Source organism: Cucumis melo, chromosome 3 (genome assembly GCF_025177605.1).
Source record: "Cucumis melo cultivar AY chromosome 3, USDA_Cmelo_AY_1.0, whole genome shotgun sequence".
Taxonomy (NCBI): Eukaryota; Viridiplantae; Streptophyta; class Magnoliopsida; order Cucurbitales; family Cucurbitaceae; genus Cucumis; species Cucumis melo.
This window is the reverse complement of record NC_066859.1, coordinates 29,633,696-29,654,208: the sequence shown is the minus strand read 5'-3', so window position 1 is coordinate 29,654,208 and position 20,513 is coordinate 29,633,696. Positions and strand designations below refer to the sequence as shown.

The following is a 20,513-nucleotide window of genomic DNA, read 5'->3' as shown; positions in this document are numbered from 1 at the left end:
ATTTTCCTTAAGAAATGGAGATAAATAAAAACACTACAGAAGTAATTTATAAAATGGTGTAATTCGAACATAATTAATATTATAATTTAACCGAAACCATCAAATAAAATTATAATATTTATTTAAGCCATAATAAATTCCACTAAAAATTGGGAGCATATTACTAAAAGTTTTGAAAATTTGAGAAACTTAGGGATAAATCCAAAAAATAAACTCAACCTATAGGAAAAGTAAAGAAAACAAAGAGAGAACTAAGAAACAAATAAAGAGGATAACAAGAAGAATAACGGTAGCCACTGCAAAAGGAGAGCAAAGATCCATGGCGGTTTCAATTTCAGCAGCCACTCCCTTCCATCTCCACCCTTCTTCTTCGTCTCACACTCCCTTATTCAACCCTACTAACCAGTTCGTCCGCCTCCGATCGCCTTCCCGCCCCTCACTATTAATAGCTCATGCTCAATCGGAGCACCGTCAAACATGGCTTCCCGGCCTCGACCCCCCACCGTATCTCGACGGAACCCTTGTCGGCGATTTTGGATTCGACCCACTTGGTCTCGGCGAGGACCCAGATAGCTTGAAGTGGTACGTTCAAGCAGAGCTTGTTCATTGCCGCTTCGCCATGCTCGGCGTCGCTGGAGTTCTTCTCACTGATGTCTGTAACCAAATATTCTTACATTACCTCTCAATAATTGCACAAAATTTGGAAACCTTAATTTAAAGATTGATGTTCTTTGTGTGGTGGCAGTTGCTTCGCGTTACAGGGATCAGTGAATTGCCAGTTTGGTATAATGCCGGTGCCGTTGAATATGGTTTTGCCAACAAACGAACTCTTTTCATTGTTCAGCTGCTTTTGATGGGGTTCTAATTCTTCCTTATCCCATTTCCTTTCTTTAGGTGTGGCTGTATTCATCACTTTATCTGGTTTTACTTGGCTTTGAAGGTTTGTGGAAACTAAAAGGTATATGGATTTCAAAAGCCCTGGATCTCAAGCACAAGAAGGAACTTTCTTTGGATTAGAAGCTGCTTTTGAAGGTCTCGAGCCCGGGTAATTTACATTTCTCTTGAAATTCTTCGAATCTTAGATAAAAAATTGCAACATGAAACACAATGATATGATAATGATATCGTTCATTTCAGGTATAACCTGTCAATTCTATACAAAGGCACCGTCTTACTATTCTGTCTCACATTCTATCAAAACTCATACTTTGAAGGTAGTTTTGAAACGGTCATAAAAAGTGGAAGGAAGGAGTATGAAATTTTTTAAAATAAAGGATCTGAAGTTGATAGGATGCTCTTTTGTTCATTTAACCAACTAGAATGCCCTAGAATATGAACAGTTTTTTTTTTTTTTTTTTTACTTTGAGGGATGATTAACTTGCAGATACCCTGGGGGTCCTCTGTTGAATCCTCTTGGCATTGCTAAAGATGTCAAGAATGCTCATGACTGGAAACTCAAGGAGATTAAGAATGGTTAAATTTTCCACTCACATCCTCATCAAATTTTTCGTCTATCGTTTTCCCGGATTAATCTTTGTTCGTTCAAATTACAGGACGGCTTGCGATGGTAGCCATGCTTGGGATCTTCGTGCAAGCTTATGTTACTCATACAGGGCCAATAGATAACCTTGTGGAGCACCTTTCTAATCCATGGCACAAGACTATTATCCAGACACTTTCAAGCTCAAGTCCTTAAAGAACAAGATGTTGAAACTTGATAGTTTCTCTACTCAATGAGCAAAATATAACATGACATTGGAGATTTATCAGCTAAAAAAGAGTACAGATGAAAGAACAAATGACCTTGTAATTTGATTTGATCAATACAACAGATCGGAAATTCGTTTTGATTTTTATATTTGTCCTTTCTGCTGCTGCTACCTATTTCAAACAAGAGATTAAACAAAAGCACAAACTAGAAGAGGTTCCCATGTCTGAATATCTTCTAATATTTGATCTTACATAACACAAAATATGATGATCAAGAATATGGTTCCTCCCAAGATATGATAACTAACATTGTCACATAAACGGGATGAATGGGGTTTGTATCAGATTCATGGTTTTGTTTGGTATTATTATTTTACAAAAGGTGCAAGGCCACAAGAATAATGATCAAATTAAATTTGAAGTGGAGAAGAGGAATATTTGGTTATGGCTGTGAGGATCCTCTCTTTATCTCTTGTAGGAAATGCTTCTAACAAGACCCCATCTTTGTAGAAGTGGAACAGTGGCACACTCTGCAATGCCATCGTCAAATTTCAACATCAGTGAACTAAAATGCAAAAACAAAACTTGTTTCTCATAAACATTAACATTTTAGGAACTTAATTAACACAATCACAAACATTTTGGACACAAAATTGTTAAATGAACAAATACACCCACACATCTTACGAATTAAGCACTTAAACTTTAATGGTTTTCTACCTAAATAATAATAATATTATTATTATTTTAAAAATAGCTGAAATCATTAAAAATTAAAAAAGGAAAGTACAATAATTTTAGTCTAAAAACAGTTTGTCAAAACTTGAGTCCAATTCAACAGAAACCCAACATGGCAATCAAGAAGAGAAAACAAGCTTACCTTGATCCTTAGTCGTTCAGCAACCTCAGATTGTTCATCGTATTCATCCATGACCTAAAACACACAATCAAATTCAAAGCATAATAACCATTCAGTGATTGGAAAGGAAGTCACTTTCCCAAGAAAGCATGGCTAATATGAAACACTCACATTATGCTTCAAGAAGATAACCGGTGCCTGTTGATCGCCAGACCCCTTGCACAATTTTGCAAACCCTTGTTCTATATATTTGCAGCTCCCACAAGATGTTCGATAAAAGTCCACAACTACCAAACCGCCGTTTTCCTTCGCCTTGTCTAGAATTTTAATGAACTCTTCGTCCGTCTTGAATTCCCGCACACAGTCTACAGGGCAAAGATCATCATCCTCATCACCCATCTCCCCCTGATTTCCAGCATTAACTCTCATTTTACTCTTGTACAACAATTGGTGTCTTGGAACTTCGGGTCTTGTAATCGACAATCGAACGGGTTCTTTCTCCGACGAAAGCCAGCGGGGAATCAAAATGGGGATTCTCGACTCCAGTTTCTCATTTGGGTGTAATCCAAAACTGATCAAAGTTTTACATTGCAGTACATTCTGGTTCTGCCTTTGCATTGCAACATATATATATATACCCAAAACTCCGATTTGGGAGTTCTTTAGTGAATGAACTTCGGTCAGAAAGCTCTAATAAAACCGAGCAATATATCATATTCAGATGTATCATTCAAGACAATGTTTCAAACTCATAAATCTTATTTGACATTAATCATGTTAAAGGAGGAGAAAATTTCGATTATCGATTCAGAAAGAGGATGAAAAGTAACTGTAGGAGAATGAAAGGTGTAAAAGTTTAAGGGGTAAAGCAACAAATGAAGGACCAGCGGATTACCTCCGAGCGGGAAGAAGAACAGAGGAGCAGCTGCGAACGAGAAAATGACACGACTCCATCATTATCTTCTTTCTTCCTTTGCCATCGATTTTCTTTCACGTGGGTTGTTGCGTTGACATGGGTTGCTCGATGAGTTCCTATTTGAAAAGGCCCGGATTTGGAAGCCCAACATTGAGTGGATAGCAATTTTTCTTTTATATTTTTAATTAGTAAAAAAGATTATTTCGAAAATATTCTTTTCGAGGAATATCATCTCGTAAACGTTTGATAACTAACACTGGAGTAGAAAGCTGTTAAAATATATGAAAATTGAAATAGAAAACGGCCAAATTTTCATCCAAAACTCGAGTTTCTAGATGATGTAGGACTGCATTTACTTTTCTGGGAGCTTGAAAAAGAATACTTACGTGCTTACAATTATTTCAAATACATTCTTGCAATGTAATCTTTATGAAGTTTTTTCTTACACTTTTACATTTGATTGTACATACTAGCTAACCTTGTGATATCGAGTTTATGTTCCAAAGTAATCAAACCCGTCACCTTCTAGAGAAGATAATCCATATAAGAAGTTCAGAGGGTGAAATATTATCATTACAGAAGGTGAGGAGCTAAGCTAGTTGAATAAAGAGATTCAGATTGTATAAATGTATTAGAAAGAGCTTGTCTTTTTGTCAATGAGACTAACATGTTATGTTGATTTATGTCGACTTGACTTTTGTTTGCCTAACAATGTTAGCATTTTAGGGAAGAATGACTTCTTCTTTTTCTTTCCATCCTTAGTTTCTGACAATGTTTCAGTTCTACCCAAGCTTTTTTGTGTCTGTTCCTTTGCACTTGGCTCTTCGGGAGCTGGAGAATCAGCTTGCTCATCAGCCGTTGATTCTTTTACCTCAAAGCTTGTCCTTGGACTTGTTGTAGGACTTGCTACTTCTTGGCTAGATTTCTCCTCCTTCCTTAGTTGCTCTTGTTCTGTCCTCCATATTCTCAACTCTTGTTCTGCTGCGAACTTTCCTTCCTCGGCCTCGCTTTCCTTATCTGTTGCAGCTTTCAGCACTTCCTGTCTGGCCGCTAGTTCACGACTAACTTCCTCAAGCATTTCCTGACATTTTGCTTCGGATTCCTTAGCGGCCTCGATTTGTGAAATTGCTTCTGTCACCTTGATTCTGGCCTGCTCCTCGGCCTCACGGGCATGTTCGCTGAGTTCATTGTATTCCTCTAGTGAAATAGTTACTGTGGTTGGTGAATCTTCTTTTGTGGTTTCAGATGAATCACTACTTTCTTGTAGTGCTTGGATTGCTGATAATGCTAACATTTTTGAAGCATTTGAAGCTTCAATCTCCTTCTGAGCTGCAAGTAATCTACTTTCAACTGCTTTTGATTCTGCCTTTGCTTGTTCTGCTTCTATCTTTATCTTCTGGAGTTCTTCACGAGCCATCTGAGCAATCGACTTAGCCTTATCAACCTCCTCTTCTGCTTGCTTCAATTGATTAGTCAAGTCTACACTATTTTCTTCAGCTTCTTTTACGTTTCCTTGAACAACTATTTCGGACATGTTCTTATCTAATTCAACTTCCCTTTTCTTAGTGGTGGTCAAAGTAAATTTCTCCACTTCAAGCTCTGATTTTAGTGAAGTAGCAGCCATCTTCAAGCATTCTACCTCAGCAATTGCTTTCTCTATGTTGAGCTTTACTTCTTCCAATTCCATCTTCTTTGAATCTACCGCCGAAAGTGTAGCTGCATCTATTTTCTTAACAATTTCAGAAACATCACCTTCCAAGACATGTTCATCACTTATCTCCTCCCTCATTACCGATTCCATATAGGCCATCATTTCGGCTTTCAGATCCGATAACAAACTCGAGGCAGTATCTACTTTCAATTTAAGATCTTCAATCGACAGAACTTGCAAATTTAGTCTACAGAACTCCTCTTCTGCATCATCAAGCTCCTTCCGCCATTTCAAACAATCCTGCTCTTTCGCCATGGCAGCACTCATCCTTTGTTCTTCTGCTTCTAAATGGGAAGCTTGTGCAGACTGCAATGATTGCTTTAAAGCAACCAGCTCCATTGACAGCTCCTCAAGTGCCTTCGCACCTTCCACAGACGCAGCAAGAGCATCGTCAGCATTTTTTACAGCAGCATCTCTCTCGCACACTAACAAAGCAAACTCATTACGTAGTATTTCCAGTTCTTCTTTAATAGATTTCAGCTCTGAAACAGCAGCAGCATGCCCGGCCATGGCCATCTCAAGCTGTGCCTTAGCAAGAGCATCATCATTCTCCTCAGTCGTTCCTTGCTCCATTTCCTCTAGTCTTAGCTTAGCAAGTTCTGAATCTTGTTTTGCCTGTTGCTCTTCTGTTTGAGCAACCTCCAATGCATGCTTTAGTTCTTCTATGCGTTTTTTTGTGTTTTCGAGCTCCTTCAACACTTGGAATTCTTCCACCACAGCTTGGTCCGACTTTTTCCTAAAATGAAGAATATCATCCTGCACACCCTCAAGTCTTTCATCCACTGTCTTACTTCTCTGTAGCAGCAGAAAACAGAATAACCTATCAATCACCTTAGAACTATTGAAAGATTTTTATATCAAGAAAAAAGCCTAAATTATATGCAATGTGATAGTCAGTCAACAACCAACAAGAAAAAATTCAATTATCTTTCCTCATACACATTGGACAAAAATTCTCTGAATTCTGTGGTTACTTACAACACATTCAATCATTTTTCTTCATCTATACACAAAACGGAAAAGAAGAACATGAAAAAGTTAGCCAAAAAGCATAAATACCTCCACCATAGAATGGACTCGACGAGCTTTCCAATCAACAATCCCTCCAAATTTAGAGACAGCAGCTTTAACAGATTCAATAGGTGCCTTAGTTTCAATAAACCCTTTATTCAAACCACCTTGCTTGAGATTTTTAGAAGAGAGAACTTCCATTGCAACGTGATTCCCCTTTTCCTACAGCAGAACACACTCATCAACAAGAATCATTCCCAAAAACCATATTTAGAAAAACCAAACACAATTAGAAAAGAAGACAGAAGACAGAGTGATCTTATTGTGATGACAGAAAATTACTTCAGAAAAAACAGAAGGTGAATCCTTGGTAACAAAGAAATTGGGGTTTTCAGAATAGATTACTCCATTAGCAACAGGAGCTGAATATATAACTCCATTAGCAACAGGACCTGTTGGACCTCCACCTTCAAAATTTATGTTTGCATTACAAGCAATGATAGTGGGAGCTTCAGTTTCAGATCCTATCATTTTTTTAAGAAAATCCTTTGTCTCTGTTTTGAAGTTACATGTTGAGTTGAATTGCCATCATTCAACGTTACAGCTACATCCCCCAATTCACAAAGAAAGTAGCAAAATGAGAATCCACAAACACAAATCCCAACAAAAAAAAAAAAAGAATAAAAAATCAGAACCCAAATGAATCAATTTATCATCAAACTCTTTAAATCAGAAACCCAAATTGTAAATTGAAGAACACAATGCATTTCCAACGAGAACTCAAAAAATTCAATAGAAGGGAAAATCAGGGAGAAACGTACCAGAGAGAAAAAAAATGGAAATGAAAATGAAACAGAGGAGGATTAGGAAATGGAAATTTAAGGATAAAATTAATTTATAAAAAAAAGAAAAGAAAATGAGGTGGAAAATTGAAGCCCAGAATAGAAAGAATGAAAATGGGAGGTGGAGGGGCGCGTGGAGTTTCTACCTCTTCCTCTTTCCATGGATATCATCCATTACAATCTCTCAGCCCCTCTCTCTATTTTTATTTTTCTTTAACACTATACCCTTATCAATTAATTAATTAATTAATGTTATTAATTATCATAATTCATCGGTCCTTAATTGTTACTAAAATTAGTTTTATTATATTTTTAGTACGTAAGCTTTTTTCTTTCTTATCTTGTCAATCGTATGGATTAACTGAAATAATTAGAAGTTAAACAAAACTCATGATTTTGAGGTATAAAAACCGTAAGTCAAAATATGAGTTAATAGTGTGCAAACTCAAACCCACTCATCATAACTATGTTTTAGTTTCTTTTTAGTTGGGGGCCATTCATAAACTTAGTTCTCTTATAATAACAACTTCTTCCTATTTTTGTATGTTTGTTTATAAGAAAATAACATGGATATGTTTTATTGGTAAAAAAAAATTCAAACTTTTTGCAAGTTTTGAAAATATTTCATTTGTTGGTTGCACACTTCTTTATGTATTTAAATTTGAAGACGAAGTAGCTAAAAGGAGAGTGGAGGATCAAATGCCTTTAATTAAAAAATACATTTATTTTATTGTATTTGGAAATTATATTTAAAAGTAGTAAAAAAATGTTTAAAAGAATCATTTCAAAATGAATTTTAAATTTTCATCGTTTATAGAATTTAATATGAACACATAATGAACTATTCACACATAAATTATACTAAAACCAATTATACATATAAATGTGTGTATCAAAAATCATCACCAAACGAGAAAAAGAAAGGACGAAAGAATAAAAATGGAAATCAACAAACTTTCATATGATTTCTAAACCAAATGAATCCGTCTAGGATCAGTGATGTTAATGTTCCAATGCTGATCCTCATAGCCAATATTCTTAGCCATTTTCCTATCCCAATCCAACTCAATCCTCCTTCTCTCTGTAAGCTTACAAAATGATTGCAACTTCTCATCCATGGCGTCATGTAGCTTCCACCATCTTTGGTGAGCCACATCGCTAGCGTAGACCCGTTGGTCGTCTATGTTCCAATTGCAATCGTAGTCCCTATAGCATAACCATGGTTTCAAACCTAAGTAATGTATCGCATAAAGCTTCGGTGGATCGGCCCCGAACATCTCGTTCTTCACGCTCCTCTCTAGTGTTGTGTTCGACCAAAAGTTCTTTAGGAAGTTTGTTCGTCGTGGTAGCCTGTGCCACCACACGAACACTTCGTTCAAAAATCCTGTTTAACATTACGATCAATAATACAAGATTAAATTTCTAGTTATAAATTAGACACAATTATTCTGGCCGGCCGGTTGAAAAAAAAAGAAGAAAACTTTAATCTTAAAGCAGTTGAGTTAATTAAAAAGTGATCCAACCTTGGTCACCTCCGTTGTAGGAGACGATCTCGTCACGCCGCTCCATGAAGACACGAAACGTACAATTGGAGGGCTCGATAACCATGATACCAGAGTTGAAGATGGAGTTGTCATTGCCGACCGCGGACATCTGAGGGAAATGAAAGAGAAGGTCCAGATTGCGAAGGACGATGATGTCGGAGTCGATGAAGATGATCTTGTCGTAGTCAGTGAGCTGCCACAGCCGGAACTTGCTATAGTTGTATTCATTGTAAGAGTCTTTCTCGGCCCGGGGGTTTCGGATCCGGGTTATGATCCGGATGTTCCACCCGGCTGAGACCAAGGCGGCGCGTTTGGACATGGAGATAGAATCGTCCATTAGGAGGATAAGATGGCGCTTTGTTCCGGTTTGGAGTAGGCTCTGAGCCAGGGTAATGGCGCCGCACACGTAAGCTTCTGAAGAGTGGATAACGGTGGCGTATGCTTCTCGTTTTACCGTCTTTGTTAACCTTTGGATTTTGGAAAGATCGTACACTTTCTCCACTCCTATAATTACATTGATATCCACGTCAGCATGAAGATTTGTAGGAAGAAAATCAATAATTTAACACATCAAAAGAGTATGTCCGTAACTAAGTTAGTTGCGAATTTAACGTAAAACACAAATCATTCCCATGTGGGACCCTAATGAAAAGAAAAGAAAAGCGCCAATTTCAATTCTCAACCAAAACTCAACCAACTCTTAACTTAGTAATCAAGCAATCATCTTCTTCCTCTCCAATCCCCCATTTGAAAAACATCCAATTTTTCAAATTTCTATATCGAAATCGTCATATATTCTTATTCAATAACTCAAATACTTTTGATATCTTATTTGCATGTTATGTACATATTATACGTACCTCGATCCCAAATGGGCATTGACAATTTACAAGACCCGATCGGCAATGAAACCTTTTGCTCCAATCTACTCATCTCCGGCTCATAAAACCACCAATCTCCCTCTCGGCCGATCAAGTCGTTGCACCGAAAAAGCTCCATCATTGGTCGACATTTGCTCAAAAACGCCACCTTCGTCCGGGAAAACCAGTCCCTCTTACCTTTCTTTGCAGCCATGTTGGCCGCTATCAAATGTATTTGAAGCCGGAATACGTCCCTCCCCCAACCCTCCTCCGGGTACCGACATGGCAGCTTCGCCACTATCATATCGACTTTTTGATATCTTCGATAATCTGGTAACGGTATCTCTGGACATGATGCACCATCTAGGTCTTCCTCTTCGTCAACCCACTCCGGAAACAAATCCTTCCACTCGAAATATTTGGACACCTGTTTGACGGAGAATGTGAATAAGTGATTACGGTTGACATTATTTTTCATGTACTTAAAAATCAAACAAATGCGTTACGATGACCACCTTCTCGAAACCGACGTGTATGATATCAAAACTTGCCTCCCACTCACTGATATCTTCTTCATCCAAATTCACCATCCCAATTTTTATTGATTTCCCCATTTTCTTCCAAAGCTTCATTGGTATCTCCAACTTTGTCATATTCCTCCTCAACTGTAAAGGCAATCTTGGTTCAGTCTCCTCCAAAACTGCTTTCATCTACCAAATTAAAACCAATTATTCAATACAAAGTTTTTTAAAAAAATATTGTAATTAATCTTGAGCAGTATATATGAAATAATCATCGGCCACATTATTTCAACCATCAATTAAAGCAGTACACAGAAAAACAATACTAAGTTTAGCTCACCTAACCTTGGGATGGCACTCGCGAAGAGAACACGAGACGAACGAAGCAGCATTGAGAGAATACGGGGCGAAAGACGAAGAAGGGCGGCGGAGGAGGAGGGCAACATAAATGAGCAAGAAGAAAGCTAGGAAGAGCAAGTTGACTCTGATTATCAAAGCTTTAGCCTTCAACATTCTTTGAAGACCAAATCCTTCAACCATGTTTGAATCAATTGCTTTTTGGGAGAGAGTGAAGAAAATTGGAGATGGTTTTTTATATAACAAACAGGCTTTTTGTATATAATATTGGAAATGGTTAAGAATTATTAGAGAGGAGGACTATAATAATATAGGATTTGATTATGAGAGAATTAGGAAGAGATTAATTGGGATTTAAGAGAGCAAAATTAGAGTAGAGATTAATTAAAAGAAAGTTGGACCATTGTGATGCCTCCAAGTGTCACTTTATTTGGAATTTAGATTTCCTTTTCTTTTGAACAAACATAAAGATGAAGGAAAAGAAAAAAGGTTGGAGCAATTTAGGGTTTGCTTAGCCATGTTGGGTAGTGTTGGATAAATTGTTATATGTTATATGTTATATATTTGGTATTTTGGTATACTGAGATAGAACTAAACTTTTATTTTGTATTTCACAATATGTCCTTTCGCTTAATTAGTTATGTGGTTATTAAATGGTGTTGGCTTATTTTTGTTTTGCAACCATATGTAACGTTTTGTTTTATATTAGGAAAACTCATATCCAAATTACTAATTAAGTAAATCTCTCTACCTCTCTATCAAACTAGGAGGGCATAGAATAGTAATTTAGAAGGTGAGTGATGGGTATAAAGGTAAAATGGGGGTCCAGGTGGACGGCTGGGCCAAAGAAAGAGGAAAGTTTGTTGGGGAGTCAGCTTCGTGCATGCAGTGAAATGTCGCTTTTATCCGTTAGCAAATCGCAAGTCTCCACCAATTCCAAAATTTCCCTCTTTTTTTTTTTTTTTTTTTTTTTATTTGTTCTACAAAATCTCCACTTGGATAATTCGTCGTCGTTTTAGTGTCACAAGTAAGTTTGCTTCCGCTTTAGGTTGGGATAGCAATATGGAAAACGACACCGTAAAGTAATTAACCACCAACTTTCATTTTTTCCACAAAGGCTCATTAATTTAGGATCAAATTTAATTCCAGTGGCGTTTGAGTTATGGTGAACCATCACATTTCATTTCACAATTATTGCCATAAAAATTACCCTCTTTTGTTTTTTCCAATCTAATAAATATTCGTCTCAACATCATAGTTTTAGATCGAAAAAGAAAAAAAAATATATATATATATATATACCATCATCACATCTATATGTATTTTAATGAATTTACTTTGAAGCAAGATTTGAGGTATCGATCGTTCCAAATTTATTAAAAAAAAAAAAAATGAAGAAACAAAGTTATCTATATATGAGGATATTAGTTTTAGCATAATATCGTTCACTACAGGCATATATAGTTTTTTATGAAACTAATGAAAGATAATTTTTAAAAATAATTATCTAATTAAATTATTTTTAAATATAGTAAAATGAATAAAAAAAAATATAAAGTATAGGTAAAGTTTTAGATCTATTTTCATAAACACCAATAAACTTCTATTGATTGATAATCATCGATAAAATTTGAAATTTTACTACGTTTTGTAAATATTTCTCACCATTTTACCGTTACAATAATACTCCTAATTAATTCTCTTTTTTAACTACCATAATCATATGCCCTTTATTTTTTCACTAAAGTATTTTTTTTTTCATTATTCCAAAACTACTCTAATTAAATTGATTGATATATAACTTAATAAAAGCACCACTATTAATATTCAATCTTTTCTTATCCCTTACATTCAAATTTCTAACACTTTTAAAAGTGAAAAATAAAAAAAAGTAAAAAAGTAAAAAAAATCAATTTATGGTTGTCCAACTTGTGGGTGAGAGTGGAGGGTATGTCCACAAAGGGAATTTATGGTTGTCGATTATGAGCGACTCTAATTGGGTGCACCCCATCCTACAAGAACAATTTCAATATATTTTAAAATAAAATAGCCAAAATAGGAAAAAGCTTACTTTACTTGTTAATTTAAAATTTTGATTTGTAGTTTAGACCATAATTTTTAACACTATAGGTGTTTTAGCATATGGATGGTCACACTTTGGACTACATATTTTAATCAATGTCTAAAGTAACATTCTAATAGAATTTTAGACTACATTTTCCTCACCCCGTGGTATAAAGTTAAATTTTAGACTATGAAATTGGTCCATATTTGATTTTAAACCACATAATTGAGAATAACTTTGTTGTGATCTAAAAAAGTCATATATATCTATAAACAAATTTTTTTCACAGTTTTTCTTTTTAAATTTTAATCATGGTGTGTAGCATTGCACATTAGATAGCAATTTTTTTTCTGTCACATGTAAGGTTAGTGAATCAAACCTCTAATTTAAAGTTGATGTTGTAAATATTATGACAATTGTTGAGTATTAAACAATGATTTTCGTTACTATGGTTAAAATAAAAAATATGGTGATTTTTTATTTTTAATTTTGGTGTAAATTAAAGTTTGATTTTGAACTTGTTTTTTTAAAAGTCATAGAAAGTAGAAGGATCTTCTTGAAGATGATGGTTAAAAAGAACTATGATATATTAACTCGTGCATTTATTGTGTAGAGCATGGTTTATTTGAACAAAACTATTCATCTCTTTTTAAGCTTTAATGGAAAATTTCATAAGGGAGCTGAGACCGTGGTCTATAGATAATTAAGTTGTGATGCTATTTAAGTTTTTGATAGATTCTTTTCGACAAAGAACTCAAGATGGTAAGACTGTAACATCTATGGGAGGATATATTAAATTTTATCATCTCATCTGGGTGTTCTAAGTCATAGATATTTTGTGTAATAATGAATTCTTCAACACACCACAATTGGAAGGTTTTCCTATATAGCTCTAATTCTCTTTCAAGTTTCTCTCCTAACCTGTGTTGGTATCAAGTTTATATACATCAGTGAATTTCTTTAGGATAGATACTTTGTATTGATTCACAAGAAATTTTCAGACCTGACAAACACAACTCAATCAAATATGAAGTACGTACTATAACCTCTAAAATTAAAAGTTGAATTATGACTTAACCCAAATAATAATAAGAAAAAGGAAGAAATTCTCTGTCCTGTGCATGAACCCAACTGATATATGAAGTGGGCAATATAAAATTAAAGTGTGAATTTTGAAGAGAGACCAAAGATGCTATACCAAATGTATGGATGAGGACGTACCGTACTGTCAATGCTTGAACATCAAGAACAACAAAGTACTATACAAAGAAAGAACATATTCTCCATAATCTAATTAAGGTTTCGGATATGTGCAATTGCCAAAATGATCAAAGCTTACCCCCCCACACACACACACACACACTTGAGAATATGCATTGTTTACGCGTTAGGCAATTTTTTGTTTGTTGTTTTTAATCCTTTGTTTATTTGTTATTGTTATTATTATTTTTGGTCAATATATTCTTAGGTAGGAGATGGAACTTGACTCAATAACTGATTTTCAATTGGTTAAATTATAACAAATATCCTCCTCAAACTTTGTATTTAATTTCAAAATTTTACAAATTACGTCTCAAATCTATCTTTGAATTATGTGTCAATTTATATTTTCTTTCTAATTTTTGTTTGAAAGTTTTAATGAAAACTCTACCTTGAGATTAATTTTTTTTTAAATATTTATAAAAAATAGTGTTATCGTTGCTATTGTTGTTACTTTTGAAAGTAAGACAGTATTTTTTAAACAAAATAACAAAATTTAAGGACTTTTTTTTTTTACTTTAATATTTTCAATCCCCATCCTTAATTTTTTTCAAAATTTTCAATATTACGTTCTAGGCACACAATTCTTTTTGCAAACTAATAAATAATAATAATAATAATAATAATAATAATAATAATAATAATAATAATAATAATAATAATAATAATAATAATAATAATAATAATAATAATAATAATAATAAATAAATGATGATGATAAAATTGTTAATAAAAAGTCAATGATTATTGAATTATTTTTTCCAAGTTCTTAACGTACTTGGACATATGAATATATGCACTCAAATAATTTAATTTTGACATTTTAAACTCAAAACTCAAAACTCAACTCATCCATTACAAAATCATTGCTTTTCAAGTAGCACATATGTTGAGTATCAATTCTGACCCCTCTCTCTCTCTCTCTATATATATATATATTAATTAAAAGAATTAAGAAAATACAAGTTTGTATTTAATTAAACCAAAAAAAGGACATATAAACTTAGCTTTTAAAAAAAAAAAACTTTAATTAAAACGTTTTATTTCACAGATATCCTTCATTAGGAATGATCGAGGACAAATCATAGATTACTTAAAAGATTTATAATATTTCATATCATACATGTACAGTAGTTTTTAGTTGTAATTTCTTATACCATTTCAAACCGTGTAGATTTAATAATACACAATTTTTCAGAAGTAATTATGTTTTTAAAATTAGATTATACATCACTCGAAAGTAAAGTAAAAAAGAAAAAAAAATTCAATTTTTTCATGGAGTTTGCTAAAATGTGAATAGAATAACTAGATCGATCAATATGAACACAGCTAATGAATTACACTATCATTTTTGTGAGTAGTGATGACTTTGCGATGCTAAAAGTCAAAAGAATCTCTACCCATACTTACCTAATAAAGTTTCTGCTAGCAAGAAACAAGTATGGCATCAAACACATTCATTGATATGGATGGAGGAACAAAGAAAGAAAAGGAAAGGAAAAAGAAGGGAGAAAAAAAGTAATTTTAATTTGTTTATATATATTTTAATAATAAAGATTACCACATCAACTTTTGCTAAGACATTAAAAATAATTGACTATAAGGACCAAAAAAATTAATATATGTTTCTATATTTGACAATAAAATGGTCTTTGAATATCACACCCTCATTTCATCGATGCATCTTTTAACATTTTTGGATAGTAAGAAATTGAATGAATAAAAAAACATAAAAGATAAAATATTAAATTTAAAAAGATTAATCGACAGAGAGTACTTGAAAAATGGTCCAAATATATATAGCTCAATTATGTTTTCTATAGATTAATTACTTTTAAGGATAATAATTAAAAGTATTACAAAACAATTTTAAATAATTGTATAATATAGTAAAATCCATCGGTGATAAACTTTATTATTAATCTATATTTTTATATATTTATTTTCCAAACAAAAAGAGAGAAATTTGAATATGTTAAGTAAAAGAAATTTACAATTGAAAAAAAATTACTTTTGACCGGGTAAAGTTAACAATTATGTTTGGACGTGGAATCAAATTCCTTTACTTTATAACCAAATATTCATATAACATGTTAAATTATTCATATACAATTGCAATGGTTATTCCATTATTTATAATATTTACGGTGAATTCATAATCATTTTAAATAATTTTATTTTATATAATTAATGATGCGAGGATAACATAGACATGAGACTTATCTTAAAATATTAAGATCAAGACACATATTATTATTAACATTTGGTTAAAGATAAGAATTATTTGAATCTACACATTCACATGCTAATTAGAGATAGTTAAAATACTTAAAATTAATTTTAATACATAGGATGCTTTCCCTCGCTATAAAAGCCCACTAAGGCTTTTAGTTTCAAACGCAACAAAACAAGTTAAAAAGAAATATATATATATATATATATATATTTTGAATCTTATTTCCTTTCTTTCAACTATTGGGGCTTCTTCTTTCTTTGCTTTGATGGGGAACTCCAAAAGCAAAACTTACAAACGAGTTCTAGTTCCTTTCTCAGAGGAGCAACTGGCCAACGTTTTCAAGAACCACGATCGAGACGGGGATGGGAATCTGACGAAGGAGGAGTTGAAGCAAGCCTTTGAATATCTCGGCTCACGCTTCAGCAACTTCCGGGTCGAAGAAGCCCTACGTGCCGCCGATACCAACGGGGATGGTGTCATCAGCATGGATGAGATGGGGAAGCTAATTAAGTACGCCAAAACTCGTAAATACACTATTAGTTAAAAAGTAAATATATGTTTAGTTATATATCAACTTTGTTTGTTCTTGTTCACCTATATATATATATATATATATATATATATATATATATATATATATATATATATATATATATATATAAATGTCTTCGTATATTTATCTGTATTTGAATGAGTGGATTCGAATACCCCTCTTTGTCCAATGATAAATAAATTAAAAAAATTTGTTAAATGGTTTTGTTGATTTTGTATTGATTCCATCTCTCACTCTCTATTTGCCTCTAATATAAAGAATGGACCTAATTTAATTTGCAAGAAAGAATATAGAATAATAATATTATGGTTTGAACTCATGATTTGATGAACGTTGTGTTTGGAATAAAAAAAAAATTAATTTTTCTATAAATTGGTTGGAAAAGAATTAATAATTTAGAGTGAATTTAACATTAAAATCTTCTTTAGAAAATCTTAATAAATGAAAAGTAGGTTAAAGAATTTGTTAAAATTAGGTTTCTTTTGAGAAATCACATTTGACGTTCAAAATCTCTCCCAATCAATATATAAAAAGAAAGAAGGAATAGTTATATGTTTATGTAAATGTTGACGTAATTGTTTTATTATAGTAACCCAATCCATCAGCTTCAATTTTTAGATAAATCGAAGATTTAACAAGATTGCATCATGTATACAAACACCTCTAAAATGTCCTCTATAAAATTTCAAGGTTCTTTTTTTTAACACAGTAAAGCTAGGAGAAATAATTTTGGTCTTCTTTATTGTTAACACATTCATCATTCTGAACTTAAAAATAAAATGAAATAATAACTTGCCAACGGTCTAAAAAATTCTTCAATAGGTTCAATTCTTTTACTATATTATTAATAGAGTTGCATACATAATTACATTCTCACATTTTGTCACCAAAACTTATGACAATAATGTTTCTTTTAATAGAACATTTGAAGTTAATTAAAGACCTCCAACTTTTAAAATGGAAAATCATATCAATTACAACTATATTAAGTTCGCTTCGACTTGTAACCGAAACGTTATGATCATTCCTTCGAATATCATGAAAACGATAGTAATGCATTTGTTTATATCCCATATAAGAAAATGTTGTTTTTTTCCGATTCTTTTTGGTTAAGCTTCTGATTAGGTGTTTTTAATATTACAAAATAATAATAATAAAAATAAAGGCAAGTAGGTCAAATTTTGGAATGAAATTAGTGAAAAACTGATTGGTTTTGCCGTACGGTTCTCCCTATTTCAGGGCACTTCCAATTTCTAAGTACACCCATAATTAAAGTATTAACGTATATAATACTAATAAAAAATAATTTATAAATATAATCAAATTTTTAAATAAATATTTGAAAGTCAAAAAAGTATATTACCTATAAAACTTTAATAAAGTTGATCAATAATAGATTTTATTATATTTATAATTTTTTAAAAAAGTATTACTACTCTACATATTTTAACAATATTTTAACATCTATTCAAATTTAAAGAAAAAATTCTTGACTGAATGATCTTCAAATTTCATCGATTCATAACTTAGTTACTTATAGCGATTCGAATATAGTTAAATTGACGAAAACATTAATATTCTTGCTTGAAATGTCAAAGCTTTCTATTTTCTCCCTTTACAACTGTGTCCATGACGACCTTACTTGAACAGGATCTGTTCTATAGGTTGTACATCTGTGTCCTTGAGTTCTAAGGAGACAACTGTGTCCATGTAAGAAATGGAATCCAATTACATCTAATGCTCATCTGTATTTACTTCTCAATTTAGAATTACTTTCTTTTCCCATTTAATATCTAATAAGTTACTTATTAATTATTAGAATGCAAACTACACCCATACCCCCCAATTGTGAGCATCTCAACAAGAACAATTCTTTCAACAATGAATTACTTTTTCAATAAAATATTTTGAAGAAAGTGTATTTTATAAGAAGAAACTCAATTTTAATTTTTTTTTATTGGTAAAGATTAGGTAGATCATATAAAGATACTCATTTATCAACTCTTAATAATAGTCAATTTTAATAATCAGAAAGTTGTTAACAACTTTTTCTGTGGGTTTTTCTCGTAATGTTTTAGAGAGATATAAATAGCGTTTAGAGAAAAGAATATGGAGATTTGAGTAAGCTTAAATATTAAAGTCTAAGGTCTAATGGATATTTTCTTTTCTTAATATCTCCAAGGCCGTGGGATCAATCCTAGCATTGGTTTTTTTTTTAAAGAAAAATTATTTCCCACTTTATAGTAACCATATCTATTTTGTTTATGGTAAATAAATACAAAATATTTTATTGTTTTACATTTTGTTTCCACGCCGATTCTCAATTTTCTAAAAAAAAAAGTTTAACAAGTATATCTAATTTGTTTTAAACAAATGTAAAAAATTCAAAGTTGAAATGGTCGAAAGAAATGAATATATTTTAGAATTTTGATTATGGATTTTGAGTTAATCTCACCATCTATCTCACACGAGGACAATAGAAAATATATATCTACTATACATTAAATATGATGTAAATAAATGCGATGGACGATTATTTTTACATATCTCTATAGTACTATACGATACATATTTTCCAATTTAAGCTTTGTTTTTTATTTTACTATATAAAAAATTTATACCCATAAAAAAGATTGTCCCATTTCAATTTTCAAGGATGTAAACGTAATTGTATTTCTCTACTGCATGGAGACTATCCAGACCATTTGTATTACATTCAGTGTGTACTCAACCTAACAACTTTTTCCTATTAAGTCACACCCTACTTTTAAAAGGAATATATGCTTTCCATCAAAGGTTGAAATTAATCCTCGTATATGGACCATCAAGAATTAAATTTTTCAGCTACCGTTGACATAGAGAAAAAAAAACTTATTATTTTACAAAAATTGTCTCTCATAATAGTGCATGCAAACTTAACTATTATGTATTTTGAAGAAAGACAAATGATAAATACTACAGTTAATTTTTAAATAGAGTAATAGTTGTAATTGAATACCTTCGAATTTGATACTTTTAAAAAAACGAAACCGATAATTCTCTCCTTCCTAATAGAAGAAACACATGGTGAGAAAAAAAATTGAGAATTGGTAGGGCTGCTTGCTTCATGAAGATGGTGAGTCCACACGTGTGAGAGATAACACGCACGTGCATTTTACATGTTTTATAGATATAAATCTGTCCCATGTTTACTCCTCATTGTACATTAAACCAACACAAAAGTTTTTCCCTCTCTCTTACCTGTTCTTCTCTTAGGGCAAAACCCTTATACACATATTATAAGCCATCCATGGGGACCTCCAACGCCTCTATTTTTAAGCATTTTTCGGCATCGTTGACGGAGTTTGAGGTGGCCAAAGTTTTCAATAACTACGACAGGGATGGGGATGGAAGGCTGACCAAGGAAGAGTTGAAGAGCGCCTTCAAGTATTTGGGTTACAAGTTCACCACCATTAGAGTCCACCAAGCCCTCCACGCCGCGGACAACAACTGCGACGATGTCATCAGCTTCGAGGAGATCAGTAAACTTATTATATATACCGCAGGTTCATAGCTATATCTACCCTCTTGGTGCAAGGGCGCAGTTTGTTTCCAGAGTCCGTGTGACAAATCTCGAACTTTTAGTTAGAGACACAAGTTTAAAATATTTTAATAATGAAACTTGTAATTTAGCTTTAAAAAACCATTATAAGTTGTTATATATAACTATTCACCTAAATATATAAGCAAACAAAATGAAATTTTGTGTACATGACACACATGCACCTGCGCATGTACGTAAAAGTTTATTTTGTTTGCTTATGTATGTAGCAAGCACACATGACCATGGAATTTTTGGACTAGTGTCAAGATTTACATCTCTTTAAGATTTGTTTTGTACCCCATTGAAGCATCTATATGTTACGATAAAATTATAAAGCTTTGTTGGATTGATGTTGCATGGCTTCCCTCAAGCTTTGTAAAACAACTCTTAAACTTTGCTTTAGGAATAAATTGGAGTTTATGTGATACCCACATAAATTATCTGTTTCAACTTCAAAAAAAAAATAAAAATAAAAAAATAATAAT

General features: G+C 32.6%; 4 protein-coding genes across 10 annotated transcripts; 1 reads left to right on the top strand and 3 right to left on the bottom strand.

Annotated features, from left to right (window-relative positions):
* Positions 1 to 194: 194 nt before the first annotated feature.
* LOC103487892 (photosystem I chlorophyll a/b-binding protein 5, chloroplastic) lies at positions 195 to 1,856 on the top strand. Of its 3 annotated transcripts, XR_537351.3 has the most exons (6): positions 195 to 652; positions 746 to 858; positions 941 to 1,045; positions 1,138 to 1,214; positions 1,385 to 1,473; positions 1,554 to 1,614. XR_537351.3 is itself a non-coding variant. In XM_051082408.1 (5 exons), the coding sequence occupies exons 1-5, from the start codon at positions 320 to 322 to the stop codon at positions 1,405 to 1,407; spliced, it is 651 nt and encodes a 216-aa protein (XP_050938365.1). In that variant the 5' UTR covers positions 195 to 319; the 3' UTR covers positions 1,408 to 1,856. The 3 variants fall into 3 exon arrangements, 2 of the variants coding, with proteins under 2 accessions (XP_050938365.1, XP_008444623.1); XM_051082408.1 differs by having other exon boundaries at positions 1,385 to 1,856; XM_008446401.3 differs by lacking the exon at positions 1,138 to 1,214 and having other exon boundaries at positions 197 to 652; positions 1,554 to 1,856.
* A 75-nt stretch (positions 1,857 to 1,931) lies between these two features.
* LOC103487891 (thioredoxin-like 4, chloroplastic) lies at positions 1,932 to 4,068 on the bottom strand. The gene is made up of 4 exons (XM_008446400.3): positions 3,465 to 4,068; positions 2,741 to 3,259; positions 2,591 to 2,644; positions 1,932 to 2,240 (listed from the first exon to the last, which is right to left on the bottom strand). The coding sequence occupies exons 2-4, from the start codon at positions 3,185 to 3,187 to the stop codon at positions 2,121 to 2,123; spliced, it is 621 nt and encodes a 206-aa protein (XP_008444622.1). The 5' UTR covers positions 3,188 to 3,259; positions 3,465 to 4,068; the 3' UTR covers positions 1,932 to 2,120.
* A 16-nt stretch (positions 4,069 to 4,084) lies between these two features.
* LOC103487893 (protein WEAK CHLOROPLAST MOVEMENT UNDER BLUE LIGHT 1-like) lies at positions 4,085 to 7,169 on the bottom strand. 4 transcript variants are annotated; one of them, XM_017044451.2, is made up of 4 exons: positions 7,029 to 7,169; positions 6,550 to 6,811; positions 6,256 to 6,429; positions 4,085 to 5,991 (listed from the first exon to the last, which is right to left on the bottom strand). In XM_017044451.2, exons 2-4 carry the CDS (start codon positions 6,736 to 6,738, stop codon positions 4,156 to 4,158), a joined length of 2,199 nt encoding a protein of 732 aa, XP_016899940.1. In that variant the 5' UTR covers positions 6,739 to 6,811; positions 7,029 to 7,169; the 3' UTR covers positions 4,085 to 4,155. The 4 variants fall into 4 exon arrangements, with proteins under 4 accessions (XP_016899940.1, XP_016899941.1, XP_050938363.1 ...); XM_017044452.2 differs by having other exon boundaries at positions 6,613 to 6,811; positions 7,029 to 7,117; XM_051082406.1 differs by lacking the exon at positions 6,550 to 6,811 and having other exon boundaries at positions 7,029 to 7,125.
* Positions 7,170 to 7,818: 649 nt separating this feature from the next.
* Positions 7,819 to 10,594, bottom strand: LOC103487894 (UDP-glucuronate:xylan alpha-glucuronosyltransferase 2). 2 transcript variants are annotated; one of them, XM_008446403.3, is made up of 5 exons: positions 10,320 to 10,594; positions 9,969 to 10,163; positions 9,454 to 9,880; positions 8,573 to 9,097; positions 7,819 to 8,433 (listed from the first exon to the last, which is right to left on the bottom strand). In XM_008446403.3, exons 1-5 carry the CDS (start codon positions 10,512 to 10,514, stop codon positions 8,018 to 8,020), a joined length of 1,758 nt encoding a protein of 585 aa, XP_008444625.1. In that variant the 5' UTR covers positions 10,515 to 10,594; the 3' UTR covers positions 7,819 to 8,017. The 2 variants fall into 2 exon arrangements, with proteins under 2 accessions (XP_008444625.1, XP_008444626.1); XM_008446404.2 differs by having other exon boundaries at positions 10,315 to 10,462.
* Between the last annotated feature and the right edge of the window lie 9,919 nt (positions 10,595 to 20,513).

Excerpts from the sequence above, each read along its gene's own strand:
- LOC103487892 (XM_008446401.3), top strand. The coding sequence starts at position 320 with ATGGCGGTTTCAATTTCAGCAGCCACTCCCTTCCATCTCCACCCTTCT. Across the intron at positions 859-940 it reads GTTCAGCTGCTTTTGATGGG|GTTTGTGGAAACTAAAAGGT; the intron begins GTTCTAATTCTT and ends TTGGCTTTGAAG. Across the intron at positions 1,474-1,553 it reads ACTCAAGGAGATTAAGAATG|GACGGCTTGCGATGGTAGCC; the intron begins GTTAAATTTTCC and ends TTCAAATTACAG.
- LOC103487891 (XM_008446400.3), bottom strand. The coding sequence starts at position 3,187 with ATGCAAAGGCAGAACCAGAATGTACTGCAATGTAAAACTTTGATCAGT. Across the intron at positions 2,645-2,740 it reads TTATCTTCTTGAAGCATAAT|GTCATGGATGAATACGATGA; the intron begins GTGAGTGTTTCA and ends TGTGTGTTTTAG. Across the intron at positions 2,241-2,590 it reads CTGAACGACTAAGGATCAAG|AGTGTGCCACTGTTCCACTT; the intron begins GTAAGCTTGTTT and ends ATGGCATTGCAG.
- LOC103487893 (XM_017044451.2), bottom strand. The coding sequence starts at position 6,738 with ATGATAGGATCTGAAACTGAAGCTCCCACTATCATTGCTTGTAATGCA. Across the intron at positions 6,430-6,549 it reads CACCTTCTGTTTTTTCTGAA|GAAAAGGGGAATCACGTTGC; the intron begins GTAATTTTCTGT and ends GTTCTGCTGTAG. Across the intron at positions 5,992-6,255 it reads GAGTCCATTCTATGGTGGAG|AGAAGTAAGACAGTGGATGA; the intron begins GTATTTATGCTT and ends CTGCTGCTACAG.
- LOC103487894 (XM_008446403.3), bottom strand. The coding sequence starts at position 10,514 with ATGGTTGAAGGATTTGGTCTTCAAAGAATGTTGAAGGCTAAAGCTTTG. Across the intron at positions 10,164-10,319 it reads TTCGCGAGTGCCATCCCAAG|ATGAAAGCAGTTTTGGAGGA; the intron begins GTTAGGTGAGCT and ends TTAATTTGGTAG. Across the intron at positions 8,434-8,572 it reads CTACAACGGAGGTGACCAAG|GATTTTTGAACGAAGTGTTC; the intron begins GTTGGATCACTT and ends AATGTTAAACAG.